At 36.5% G+C, this 13,773-nt stretch overlaps 2 protein-coding genes across 2 annotated transcripts; both read right to left on the bottom strand.

Moving 5' to 3' along the window:
• On the bottom strand, nt 1–3,020 carry LOC113356818 (putative dihydroflavonol 4-reductase). The gene is made up of 5 exons (XM_026600048.1): nt 2,659–3,020; nt 2,434–2,565; nt 2,178–2,342; nt 1,606–1,911; nt 1–670 (listed from the first exon to the last, which is right to left on the bottom strand). Exons 1-5 carry the CDS (start codon nt 2,929–2,931, stop codon nt 530–532), a joined length of 1,017 nt encoding a protein of 338 aa, XP_026455833.1. The 5' UTR covers nt 2,932–3,020; the 3' UTR covers nt 1–529.
• Nucleotides 3,021–8,277: 5,257 nt separating this feature from the next.
• Nucleotides 8,278–12,629, bottom strand: LOC113356817. The gene is made up of 7 exons (XM_026600047.1): nt 12,246–12,629; nt 11,070–11,127; nt 10,220–10,300; nt 10,013–10,045; nt 9,649–9,888; nt 9,423–9,564; nt 8,278–9,069 (listed from the first exon to the last, which is right to left on the bottom strand). Exons 1-6 carry the CDS (start codon nt 12,428–12,430, stop codon nt 9,508–9,510), a joined length of 654 nt encoding a protein of 217 aa, XP_026455832.1. The 5' UTR covers nt 12,431–12,629; the 3' UTR covers nt 8,278–9,069; nt 9,423–9,507.
• Nucleotides 12,630–13,773: the final 1,144 nt, after the last annotated feature.

Here is a 13,773-nt window from a genome sequence, read left to right as displayed (position 1 = left end):
AACTTGAATTTTCAGATTTTAGATATAAATTCTACAGGAGAACAAGGTTTTAGAAAAGAAATAGAAAAAGGAAAAAGACATGACTTGTGCACGTAGATGATGGAATCATCCAACCATGACTTGTGTACGTGCTCCATAGCCACTCAGCAGACAGATTTTACAATTCACAATAGATCATTAGACCCTAATAGTAGTGTGGGAGAAGATTGTCAACAACAATAATCAAGTACTTGGAAAGAAGGCATCGTAAATTATGTATGCCGACTATGTCGGATGAGATCAGGAACCTTCTTAGTCATCATACACCCAGAAGACCGGTTACGAAAACAGCTTTTAAACCCAGGTCACAAACTCTTTAACATTAGCCTTATATGGTCTTGAAGGAGAAAGACCCAAATGATGTGACCGAAGAATTTAGTTTACACTTCAAATATAATGGTAACACTTATTCCTAGATCGAAACCATGTCAACCAAAAAAGAAAGGCAAAAGGTCCAGTCATACCTAAAGAAAGAGTTGTGACTGTAAATTTAGTAATTTATCGAACCCGAGCTCTTCAACCAAGGAAGCATCTCCTCTAGACCCTCCTTCAAGCTCCTAGGGTTATAACCTAACTCCATCTTGGCCTTCTCGCAGGAAAATGCCCATTGATGTCTCAGAACACAGACAGTCTGCCACAAAACCATCCATTAGAAGTCAGATTTCAGATAAACAATTATACTGGAACAGTAAATTAAAGAAAGATATTGCTTTGTAACTTTTAAGACGAGTTGATAGTCCAAATTTCAATTGTGTGGATTAATAAAACACTAAGGGCCTGTTTGGTACAGTTTTGAAAAACAGTTTTCAAAAATAGTTTTCCACTGTTTTAAAAACATACCCTTTTTTCCTTGTTTTCATTTTCTAAAAATTGTTTGGTAAACTGTTTTTGAAAACAAGGAAAACTAACTAAATCGGATCAAATGTAGAGATTCGTCTAAGAGATAGTGATATTAGCCATGACTCACTTGCAGTCATTCCCCATCTCTTACTTTGTTCTGAAAAGAAGAAAAGAACAAAGAAAAGAAAAAAAGAGAAAACACAGAAAACAATAATTTGTTGTTTTCATTTTTTTGTTTTTAAAAACAGAAAACAGATAGAAAATATTTTCTGAAAATGTCCTTACCAAACGCGTTTTCTCCTGTTTTCTGTTTTCTCTGTTTTTAAAAACAGAAAACTGTTTTTGAAAACTATACCAAACAGGACCACTCGACTAAAATGTAAAAGAAAAGAAGTTTACTTATTAGAATTAATTGTTTCACAAACACCAACAACTAGTATGAGGCTGAACCTGTTCTCTTCTAAATGTCACTCAAACTTGACTAAACAACATGTTCTCCATCATCGTCCTATTGTGAGGAAGGACCCAATGAGTGGCCAAAGAATTAGGTCTGATCTTGACTCTGGACTCATAAAATCTCGAGTTCTAGACTACTTCAGTGAATCATAAGGACTTATTATGTACCAGAACAGCATAAATTAAAAGGAGGAACACAATAAATCGTGATTCAAGAACATAATATGAGCCAATACAGTGCAATGTTTGTTTATGGCTTAAATATCATACCGGGGGACTGAGAAGAGGGAGCTTCCCAATTATTCTAGCAACGAGTACCGACAATAATCCATAAGCCTCCAAAGCCCAAAAAGGGATATGAAACCAAGGTCTTTGTGTTCTTGTGATGGAAGAGGCAAGATTGAAAACATCTTTGAATGAAGCATTTTCTCCTGTAAGCAAGTATCTTTCACCGATTCGACCTTCTTGCATTGCTGCTATGTGCCCATTTACCACGTCATCAACATGACTGAAGGAGTATTTATCATTTCCATTTCCAATATAACCAGGTAACCGCCAATTGAAGCGCTCAATCAACTAACACACACATAGACAAAATGAACAAAATCAATTACTCCAACAAGTAAAAAACCCAATTCGATACAATTATCACTCTATGTAACAAGAGTAATATCTTTTTGAAGTGCATTTCCTTAAAGTTAATATGGAATACTCTGAACCATGATTATTAACCACTCCATCCATACTACTTGCATCTGATCTAACTCAAAATTTTCAAAATGTATTCTCAATTTCAACTAAGAATTACCCAACCAATACCCGACAGAACAAAATTCTCTTACCAAATGAGCAACAACATTTCCTGCAGTGAGTTTCCCAGACCCATAGATTACACCAGGGTATAAAATCACAATAGGTAACCCATCAGAAGCAGCTTTCACTGCAATTTTATCCGCAATCGCTTTTGATCTCTCATACTCCGTGCAAAAGAACTTCTCATTATGAACCTTTTCCATCATTTCAAATAATTCAATCAAAAAACCCAAATTCAGAAACAACCCAGAATGTCAAAAACTAAAAAATAAATGATTAACTTACTTGAGTCTCATTTGCAACGAGTCCATCAGGAGTAGAACCAAGAGCAAAGAAAGAAGATGTATAAATTATCTTCTCAACTGTTTTAATTTCTCTAAATGCCTCCAAAACATTCTTAAGACCTTCAACATTAACCTAATAATTACACAAACTAAACACACTGAGAACTAAATACTGAAAAAAAAAAACTAAATTGAATAAAGTTAGGGTTTGAAAATGTGGACTTACAGAAAAGAATTTAGATGGATCAGGAAGCCAAGGTTCAACTAAAGCAGCAGCATGAAAGATGATTTGACAACCGGAACATGCCGCAAGTAAAGATGGATAGTCGGTAACATCACCGTATGCGAGTTCAAGTCCGGCGTTGTCAGTGATTGAAGGAAGTGAATTTAGGTTACTAGTTGGGCGTACAAACGCCCGTACGGAGCACCCTTGAACGAGCAGTGATTTGCATAGGTGACCGCCGAGGAAACCGGAAGCACCGGTTACTAATACCTTCATTGTTGATCTTTCTCTTCTTCTCTGCACACTAGATTACAGATTTCAGTCTCTGCAGCTGTTGTGTTGTTGGATTAGCATTTAGCACTTCGGAGTCGTTGACTGGTGTTTATATAAAACCCGGGAAAATGAAGAATTATATTTGCACCCTTGCGTTAGACTGGTGTCGAAGTCCCTCCTATGCCACTCGTGGATTGGGGCGGACGAGAAATTCCACCTAAAACGTGGATATTGGCGCAGTACTTTTACCTAAACAGACGTTTTTTTTTTGTTTTTTTTTTTTATGAAAAGAAGAATATATTAACTAGCAAATATAATACATAAGATTTACAATTTCGTTTCTATCGAAAACATTAGAAATAATGCTAGAATGCTCGATTTTTTGTTGTAATTTCGTAGACATGTGATGAAGATTCTTTATTCTTGCTTCCTTGGCGATTTGGTCCGCTGCTGAATTATATTTTCTCATTGTAAATTTTACCCGAGCTTGAGGAAGATCTTTTAAGATTTTCTTGGCTTCTTGAACTGGCAGTCCACAAAGGGTTTGTGTTTTCCTTGCTGATGCTGTCTGCCAAGGCTTTACAATCAGTTACTATTGAAACGCTAGACAAAAAGTTGTCCCTTAGCCATGTAACTGCTTTTTGTAAAGATTTCGCTTCTGCATGAAAGGCCGAAGTAGCTGTTCCCGAGCCTGCTGAAATGTGCATAAAAGTCTGGTGGTGTACTGAATAAACAATGTGTGCGTATCCCATTGAAAGGTTTTCTTCCTTGAAAGAAGCATTAATAAATATTATCCAGTCTGTGTTTATATCCGACCATTTGGTGTTGATCTTCATTGACTGATTGTTATCCAGTTCCTTTGTGTTCTTTTGAGGGATGTATTGCAAAAATCTGTTGATCTGATCAATTAGTTGCATTGGATTTGGGGTTAAGTTTTCAAAAACCACCAAGCATCTGTATTTCCATATGAACCATAATATGATTGAGATTTTTCCTACCAAATTATCCAGATCTGGGTTTAAAAGCCATCCTTTAACCCAAGTTGTAATCGGATCCGTATTAGCCGAAGAAGCTAAATTTCCTAGCAAGAAACTGAACCAAATAGCTTTTGCGAAAGGGCAAGATCCAAATAGATGATTCTCTGTTTCCTGCGCTCGCGAATTACATAGATGGCAGATTGGATCAATTTTCGGGTTATGCGCCCCTAGTCTCGAAGATGTAGGCAAAGCTTTCCCAGCTAGTTTCCACACAAAAAGTTTAATTCTTGGTATTGCTTGAATTTTCCATATACTCTTCCATGGGAAATCTAATAAGGAATTATCATCTTCTTGATTTTGATTTGCTAAGAAATTATAGATGTTTTTTGCCGAGAAGAGTCCTGAGTGGTGGTGTAACCATTGGATTTTGTCTTCTTCTTCTCTTTTTGGGGTAATCGCTTTAATTTTCTTTCTAACCTCCGGACTAAAGAAACTGTCTAGTTTTCCTTGATCCCATTTATTCTCTACAATTATTAGCTCTTGAACTCTTTTTGGAGTCGTGTCTTGCATTTCTTGTGGTTGCGGTATTATTTCTAAATTTGGAATCCATCTGTCTTCCCATATTTTAACCGAATTTCCATTTTTGACTTGCCAGACACAATTTCCTTTGATTAAATCTAGACCTTTTCGGATGTTTGTCCAAATCCAAGATAATTTAGAAACTTTAGAAGCTTCCAGAGGATGAGAACTTGGAAAATATTTTTCCTTAAGAATTTTTGCCCATAGTTGGTATTTCTCTAAAATTAATCTGCTGGCTAGTTTAGTGAGAAGGGCTATATTAAACTGATGAGGATTTTTAATACCTAAACCACCTTGAGCAATAGGCTTGCATAAGTATTTCCAAGCTCTGATGAAACCCCCTTGTCTTTTTTGCCCTTCTTTATTCCACCAGAAGTTTCTTTGTATACGATCTAATTGATTCAAGGTTTCTTTCGGTAGGGCAAGCACCTGCATTTGGTACGTTGGGAAAGCTTGAAGAATTGATTTTATCAGAACTGTCCTCCCCGCTTGAGATAGGAGTTTGGATTTCCATCCTTGTAAAGTGGAGTAATACTTTTGTAAGAGTGGCTCGAAGTTCGCTTTCCTATTTTTATCAAAGAATAGAGGAGTGCCGAGATATCTATCATTTTTGGTCATCAGAGGAACTTTAAGAATTCTGACTATAATTTTTCCATGTTTAGGATGTATCTTTGGGCTGAAGTAGACACTGGATTTTTGTAGGTTTATCATTTGTCCCGTTATATCCCCGAATAGGGATAAAACGTCTAGGAGATTTTTTGCTTCTCCCAGATTAGCTTTTGTGAAGAGGAAACAGTCGTCTGCGAAAAATAGATGGGAAATATTTGGAGCGTTTTTATTGATTCGGAGTCCTGAGATTTTCTTCTCCATTTTCGCATTTTCTAGAAGCTTGGATAGGATTTCCATGCATATCAGAAAGAGATATGGGAAAAGGGGGTCCCCTTGTCTTAATCCTTGCGAGGTTTTGAACTTTGACCCAGGGGATCCATTGAGGAGGATTGAGAAGGAAGTAGTGGAAATGCATTGTAATATGAGATCTATCCACTTTTCATCAAATCCAAATCTAAGGAGGGCCCTTTCGATAAAATTCCACTCCACTCTATCAAAAGCTTTAGAAAGATCTAATTAAGTGCTAAGTACCATTTTGTCGCTTTCGAAGTTTTCATAGAATGGATGAGCTCATGTGCGATTATAATATTATCCGTGATTTGTCTACCCGGGAGAAAGGCAGATTGGTTGGGGGAAATAATTTTGTTAAGAATAGGCTTTAATCTATTTGCGAGTATTTTTGAGATTATCTTGTAGATGGTGTTACTTAGACTTATTGGTCTAAAATCACCTGGAGTTTGGGGAGTTGAGATTTTTGGGATAAGAGTAATGTAGGAGTGGTTTAATTCAGTATCAAGAATACCAGTTTTAAAGAACTCCTGAACTGTATTAACAATATCCGGACCAAATACTTCCCAATTAGCCTTGAAGAACCCTGGTTGGAATCCATCGGGTCCTGGAGCACCCCACTGATTCATGTTAGATAAAGTGAGCCAGATTTCATTTTTAGAAGGGATTTCTAGGAGCGATAGATTTTCCTCATCAGATATACAGGGCTTTATGATGCTGGACATGTCAAAACTACAGTTGTTTACTTGTGTTGTACCAATGTGGGTAAAATGGTTTACCAGAAGAGAGTAAATTTGCTCCCTGTCCGAGAGCCAGAGGCCCGAGGGTTCTCTGAGGGTGTTGATGGAATTTATTCTTTTCCTATTAGATGCGGTGGCATGGAAGTATTCTGTGTTTCGGTCATATTCCTTGAAGAGTTTATCTCTAGACAGCTGATGGTAGAAATCGTTTTTGATTTCGTACCATTTTCCTAGTTCTGCTTGGAGATTTTTTAGCTTGTCTATGTCTCTGGAAATATTTCCAGCTTTGTGGATGCTCTCGATTTTATTATTTAGGTTCCTAATATTTTTATGAATATTTCCAAATATGTCTGAGTTCCATTGGGAAAGATCGGATGATAAGAGTTGGAGTTTCAATGAGAAGTTTTCATTTGTTGTGTTGTTGGAATGTAATTCCCAGGAAGATTTGACTACCTCGGTTTGAGTGGAGTGAGAGAGCCAAGATCTAATACATCTAAAAGGTTTCTGAAGTTTCAATTTTTCCGGATTTGTATCTAGTAGAATAGGTGTATGATCTGATCCAACTCTAGGTAGATGAGTTACCTTGGTGTACGGGAATTTTTGAGCCCATAAAAATGATGTCAATGCTCTGTCAATTCTCTCGCAAATGTTCGCTTCTCCTTTTCTGCTGTTTGACCATGTAAACGGTGCGCCTTCATAACCCGCATCTTGAAATCCTATGGAGTCGATTGTTTGGATGATGATAGTCTTGCTGCTAGAGCTAGCTTTATTTCCCCCTTGCTTTTCATCTGGGTCAAGGATGATGTTTAAATCGCCAATTAGGGCCCATGGCTTATTCACTTGTTGGGCCAATTCTGAGATGTAGTTCCATTGTCTGATTTTTTCATCAGTTTCAATAGCTCCATAAACACATGTGATAAAAGTCTTCTCGTCACCTAAGATTGCTTCAAAATGACACACGTTATATTTTGCTGACACTAATTTCATATTGATGTTATTATGCCAAGCAATTGCTAACCCTTTTGCTATTCCCACAGACGGAATGACGAACCAGTCAAGAAATTTGGATTTTTTGAAGAAAAAATCCATCCGAGACACCGGAGCTTTTGTCTCAGCTAGGAACACTATATCAGGGTTATAGAACTGGCTAAGATAATGAAAATGGTCCTTAGTGAGAGGGGTACCTATACCCTGTACGTTCCAGGACAAAAGTTTCATCTTGCCAAAGAAGAACTACACTACTAAACTTGTGATATAACACTAAAAATTGAGACCGAGAAGAGAGAAATGTCTCAAATTATGATGATGGGATGCAGGAATTTTCAGATGTAGGAAGCACAAGAAAAAAAACAGGAAGCACAGAACTAAAAATCTATGGAGCAAAAAAAACTTAAAAGACTGAGTGAGGATATAAAACGAAATTCTAACTAAACTGAACTAGAGAGAACTAAATTAATAGTACTAGTTCATAGCTCCAAAAATTGTAAGGAAAGGAAATTATTACACTGTTTTGAAAGGGTGCGAGAAGCATGACTGAAAAGATGGATGAGTATGGAAATTATTACACTGTTTTCAAAAAAAATTACTTCTGGATGTGCAACCAAACGCGTTAGAAAAGAACAAAAAGTTTCAAATTTATATTCTGAATTGAGAAAAGACCCATCATATCTACTACGGTTCCTCAATTATTACTGTATAGTCCGAAAAACAGTAAATTCTGGTTAATTTTCCCGCACAAAGATGTTCTCGTCAATACATCGCGTAGGATGGATCATCAGTTTCCTAATGCAGTGGTACAATTTTTAATAAGGATAAACTTCACCATATTCAAAGTAATGCCGTAGAACCACATTTTGGTAGACAAGGGAGAGGGTGACTTAAAAGGAATAAAAAAAACACCAAACATTTAGACCGAAGGGGAAAGATATAGGATAAGATAATCACGCAATCCATTAAAGACTGACAGCAAACCTAACCAGATGTATCAAAACAGATAACATTAAAAAGGAAAAAACACATGTTCTGCTCGTGCTTTTATTTATGTTTATTTTTCTCGGTGTTAAGATAAGCTCTAACTAACCTAAGTTACATGACAAACCATCTACATACTGTTACAGTCTTGATTCTTTTCTTCTTATTTTCCAAACCGATGACCATTTCCAACATTTCCAACCTTGTAGAAGGTAAAAGCTTCTGCAGCAGCCTAATATATATCTTATAGTTATAATGCCTGTACAATTTGATGCCAGAATGAAGGCCACAGAACAAGCCCACTGACTATTATCCTTATTCTATATTAGAAAAGAAAAGAGCGAAACAAATAAATAAAACAAGATACCTCAATTCTCTCTGCCTGACATTAGGTTTAGACTATAGGGGCACAACAGCATAATTTGCTTGTGAGCTTTTAAGTCCAACATCTTCATCCTGTAAATTTCCACGCAAGTTTTTAACGGCCTTTCACCAACATTTAGAATCTCACAACCTCGAGCGTCGTATGCATTTGATAGGATTGAAAGGAGAGTTTTTACGAGATGACGAACTAGATGGCTTCATATCCCAACCCTCGATGTTCTTCGGAACACATACATCAAAGAGGATCTGGCCTAGGACGCCGTGTGCATTTAAGGCCGGAAGGTTCTGTAAATGGATCAACTCTTCCTTACGCTCATCCTGCATTGATCCCATACCCCTATCTTCGAGTTCCACTGAGCTTGGTAGGAAGAAGTGGTCACTAGGATCAACAGCAACTCTCCGAAAGCTTTCACATGAAGTTGCTGTGGCTTTCTGAAGATTATAGACTGATTCAGATACCCCCACATGGTTCCCGGTTATTCCAGTTTTCTCTCCTTCAAGTTTTGCGAGCCTTCTAGAATATATGAATGCTGCCTTCCCGAGCAATTCGGTAACAGCAGCCTTATAATCAGCTGGGTATTGCCTGTAATGACCTGAGCGCACGGTGAATCATATTATTAATAAAAGTGGTCTGAGAAACTATACATTAATCCAAGAAACATCAGCTAACCGTCTAGACTACAATTTACAATCACTCCTTACATGTTCTACTGGCAGATCACTCCTGTTTTCGTACACACAAGTTTCCTTATATGATTTATCTCATATTCCCATGTATCAACCCTTTCTGTTCAGATTACAATCCACCCCCTTACAGGTTCTACAGGCAGATTATTCCTTATTCTTCGTATAAATATGTTGTTTTCCTTTTATTCCATGTATAAACTCCAAATAGGTACAGCAATACTAATACTAAAAACTAATAAACCAATAAGTTTATACATACCTACGTGAGGCGAACTATTCCATTTCACTAGTTTAACATCACCGCCAAGGTCTTGTAAGCGTTGAGCAAAATTGCAAATTACTGGTTATGGAACAATTTCGTCGTCCTCTGAGCATAATATGAGAAATGGCGCCTCCATGTTCTGAAACATATTGAAGCTGCAAATTAACTAGAGAAATAAATTGGACAATTCGAAAACTCAGAGCCAGATGTGGAAAATACTTACAACTGATGCATACAAAGTCTGCCAATAATCAGCGCGTTCTGCTTCAAATCTGTTTACAAAGAGAGTGTCTAGACCAGAAGCAATTCCATTTGCAATCCACGACATGATTCTCGGTGGATGAGACATTTTAAGAACGGTGGGGTGAAGGACAAATTTAGTTCCAACATCACTGGTAAAATCTACAGGACATGAGTCGTAAATTTGACCAGAGATACAGTTCCTAACCAGTTGATAATCATCCTACAAGCAGAAACGAGCAAATAATATGTTTAAATAAATAAATTTCCGAAATTGGCAGGATAATAAATTGTCATAAAAATCAAAAACATAAAATTTACAAAACTTAACCATGTACAAGCCTCACCAAATTATTTTGCGTACACTTTCCATCAATTATCTGCAACAATTTGGATTGTATTAGGTTATTTCTAGCGACAGCCATCAAAAAGAAACATAATAAATTCTAGCACTAGCGTAACTCTAAAACAAGTCAACATGCTAGAGGAACACGTATGCAAAGCAAAGAAAAATCAAACATACATCCACGTTGTTCAAACTTTGTAAAATTTACCTGTAGAGCTTTATACATGCAAGTTTTTGGACCACCAGAAAAAGCTGCAAAGACTACAGGGCATGGCCTAACCTTTAATACCTGCAATCAAATTTTTGAGTAAATTCATTTGCAAAGATGGGAGTTAAATTCATATGATAATAGCTGGTTATAAAACTTAAGGAACAGAAATTTTGGACTCGTGAATCGTGATGCTCTCCAAATTTGAAGTCTGAGAATGACTGACAATCTTGGAAATGCGTCTCTTTCGAGCACTTACATGGGGACAACAATTTCCTACTTTCAAATTGCCAAATTTTGTAAATAATACCAAGTGCTTGTTGACTAACAGACGCAACACAAAGGATTGCTAAAAAAATGCATACAGTGCTCGGAAAAGAGTATTTACACGGGATTCCAGCTCGAGCCATATATGCCAAGGACTCTTAAATTGGGCACGAAAATAAACTCAATTGCAAAACGAGTTTGTATCATACTCTGATTTGAGATTTCACACTCTACAAAGGTATACAGGATTTGAGAATGAGTGTACAACCAAACTTGCTCTAAAATTGAGTTTTACTTTCGAACTCATTTTGAAAGTGTACGTGTAATAAAAAATCAACTTCAGAACCAGTACCGCTTTTGAGGTGTGGCCTGGTTGTAAGGCGATTGCTACCTCAAATTGCCAAAGAAAGCAATTTCAGATTGCCAAATCTTGCCAAAAAGTTATTCACAGCTATTCTACTGTGATTCTCTGGAAATTTAAGATCGCAATCATCATATATACCCAGGCCTTAATGAGTTGATAGATGTTTGACTGAAAATAATTTGGATGAGTTAAATTAGTAACATTATTCAGAGGACTAACCTTAATGAGTTCATTGAGAATTGCAGATGCTAGTGATGTCGCCTTGTCGGGAAACCATCTGCATAAAATATACCAAATTAGACAGTCATTTACCCGAAAAATACAAAAAATAATCATTCTCTACCTATTAGTGAAAGGAGGAACATACAAGACCAAACTTTTACAAGCTTATCAGCAATATAACTTAAAAGACAAGGGCAAGCTCATTATCCAGAAGGAAAACCAGAGGACCATAGGTATAAGATTCCTTCTACTCATACATAGACCGAATTACGTCAGAGAACACTGACATAAATATATCAGTAATCAAAATTGTACCAACTCATGTTTACCAATACAAAGAGTTGAATAATCAACAGAGCAATGTTATAACCACATATGTCTGGGTGATGAGTGTCGCGACATAGCTTAGACAACACTAACGTCATCAATAAGGGGACAAAAGATCTCTAATATACTCTTTTCCTTTCTCCACAAGAACAAAGTGACACTCCATTAATCATCTGTACCACTAACATTGAATACTTGCCGGATACAGTCTGTTACCACTGTAAGTTTGCATGCTAAGTTTCGCATCTTGAGTCTGAGTTCATAGCGTCCTAAAAGTTTAACGAGCAAGACATTTCTACTTCTACATCCTCTACTTTCTACGTCTCTACTTTCACGCAAGTACACAATAGTACTTGACCCTAAATGTGCACTTAGTAGAATTCACAGTTCAGAATTTTACAAAATGAAACCAATTTTTATTCTCCTTATCCAAAAGTATATCTCAATCACTCTAACTGACAAAAATTCAACCAATCTATAAATTACCACAAAAAGTCCCAATTCCAAGAACTCCTTATCAATTCAGTAGAACTATAGGAATCATTAGACACCCAAATTTCACCCTACCCGGATCTTCATCTTCTACGCCCGATATTGCCCCGAAATTTTGGAGAACATACCAATATGTTTCAGTCGACTTGATGGAGAAGAATTAGGAGCCATTATACTTGTACTTAAAAACTAAATCAGAAGAACTTGTATCTATATCATCGAATTTGATCAAAATTTGAAAATTTTCGATAGAGAAAAAGAAATTGAGCATACTAAGACAAGATAAAGATAATTTAAGCAATACTGATAATAGAAAAAACATTTAAAACCCAGATTGAGTAAAATTGAACTTACAGATTAAGAAAATCAGGATGACAGACAAGAGAATTCCAACCTAAGGAAGAGTACAACTTAACATAATTCTTCAAGTTCTTCTCTTGACTAGACAACCAAGCAAAAACCACAACAATCCCTTCAACTTTCTCTCCATCATCAACAGCTTTTCTTCCCCAATAAATTTTACCACCATCTCCCCACATCTCTCCTCTTCTTCTTCTTATCCAAATTCAGCTCACAATTACTATTTACAACAACCAACCTTAGCTTCACTTACAAATAAACCTTAATCTCTTAAAAACAGATCTTAAATTTTCATGGAAGAGCTCTGCAACTATGGATATAATGCAGAGTTGCAGTGATAAACCAACACAAGTAGAAGAGAGAGACGGAGATGGTTGAATGGAAAAAGAAAAATGAACTTTTTATGTGCATATTCTTTTTAGCGGCTTATATTAATCCTGGTTGATGCTAAAATGCGCCGGATGCGGTGGGACTTCGCAATTATTTACGGGTTTCCTGAATTTGGGTGCGTACTTATGAGTGTACGCACCAAATGTGTAGGTTAGTAGAGAGTTATCGTTATCCAGCACCCAAAGAGACCCATCCGATAGACGTGTGACGGAGAAAAGATATGGGAGTGTAGTTTTGAGCTATCCTCCTTCTCCACTGTGATTCAACCGCGTGGAATTATGAATGGCCCACTGACCGTTTGCATGTAACAATAAACTGGGTTGATTCATTCATTGTTATGAACGATGTTTTTGTGGGACTACTCAAAAAAATGGGGGGGACTACTAGTCTCAAGTTTTTGGGATAGTTATTGGTAGTAATTTCCAATCACCCTTTATCTGATTTTATTTAAAATATCTACTTTATTTTTAATGATTAACTTAGTGTGATGATTAATTAGTGTTAGTGTTATGATTAATAACTGATTAATTAGTGATTAGTGAGTTATATTAGTAAGATTGTTTTGTTATAACATTATTATTGAGAGAGGAAATAGGAAGAAGAAGATGGGTGAACCCAAATTTTTTTTTTTTGAGTTTAGTAATTATGATTTGAGTGATTCGTGTGATGATACTTCATAATCATAATCAGAACCCCCTTCACCTCATTGTGTATTTGTCAATATTTCTAATGATCCAAATATGAGTTATTTGTTAGATGATGAAAACTTTTTTCCCCAATCTCAAGCTAACCAAACAAATGATGGATTTCATCAGCCACAACCTGAAGATGAAGCTATGGGTACTCAAGTATGCCTCATATTTAGTTAATGTAGCTTGAATTGTGCAAAAATTTGGCCAAACTCAAAATTTCTGGAAAAAATTCAATGAGGTCAACCTAGTTCGGTTACCAAATTTAGCTTGCGAAGTAACCGAACCGTTCTTAATGTGCAGTTCGGTTACTAAGTTGAGCAGACGCAGGTAACCGAACTACATGTTAATGGTGGTTTTTTAGAGTTCGGTTACAGTGTATTGTTCGGTTGAGTCGATATCAACACTTTTGATACCGAACTTTCTATTCGGTAAGGTCGCAT

The sequence above is a fragment of the Papaver somniferum genome, chromosome 3, assembly GCF_003573695.1.
Source record: "Papaver somniferum cultivar HN1 chromosome 3, ASM357369v1, whole genome shotgun sequence".
NCBI lineage: Eukaryota > Viridiplantae > Streptophyta > Magnoliopsida > Ranunculales > Papaveraceae > Papaver > Papaver somniferum.
Note: the sequence above shows the minus strand (reverse complement) of the source record. Positions and strands in the feature narration are given on the sequence as shown.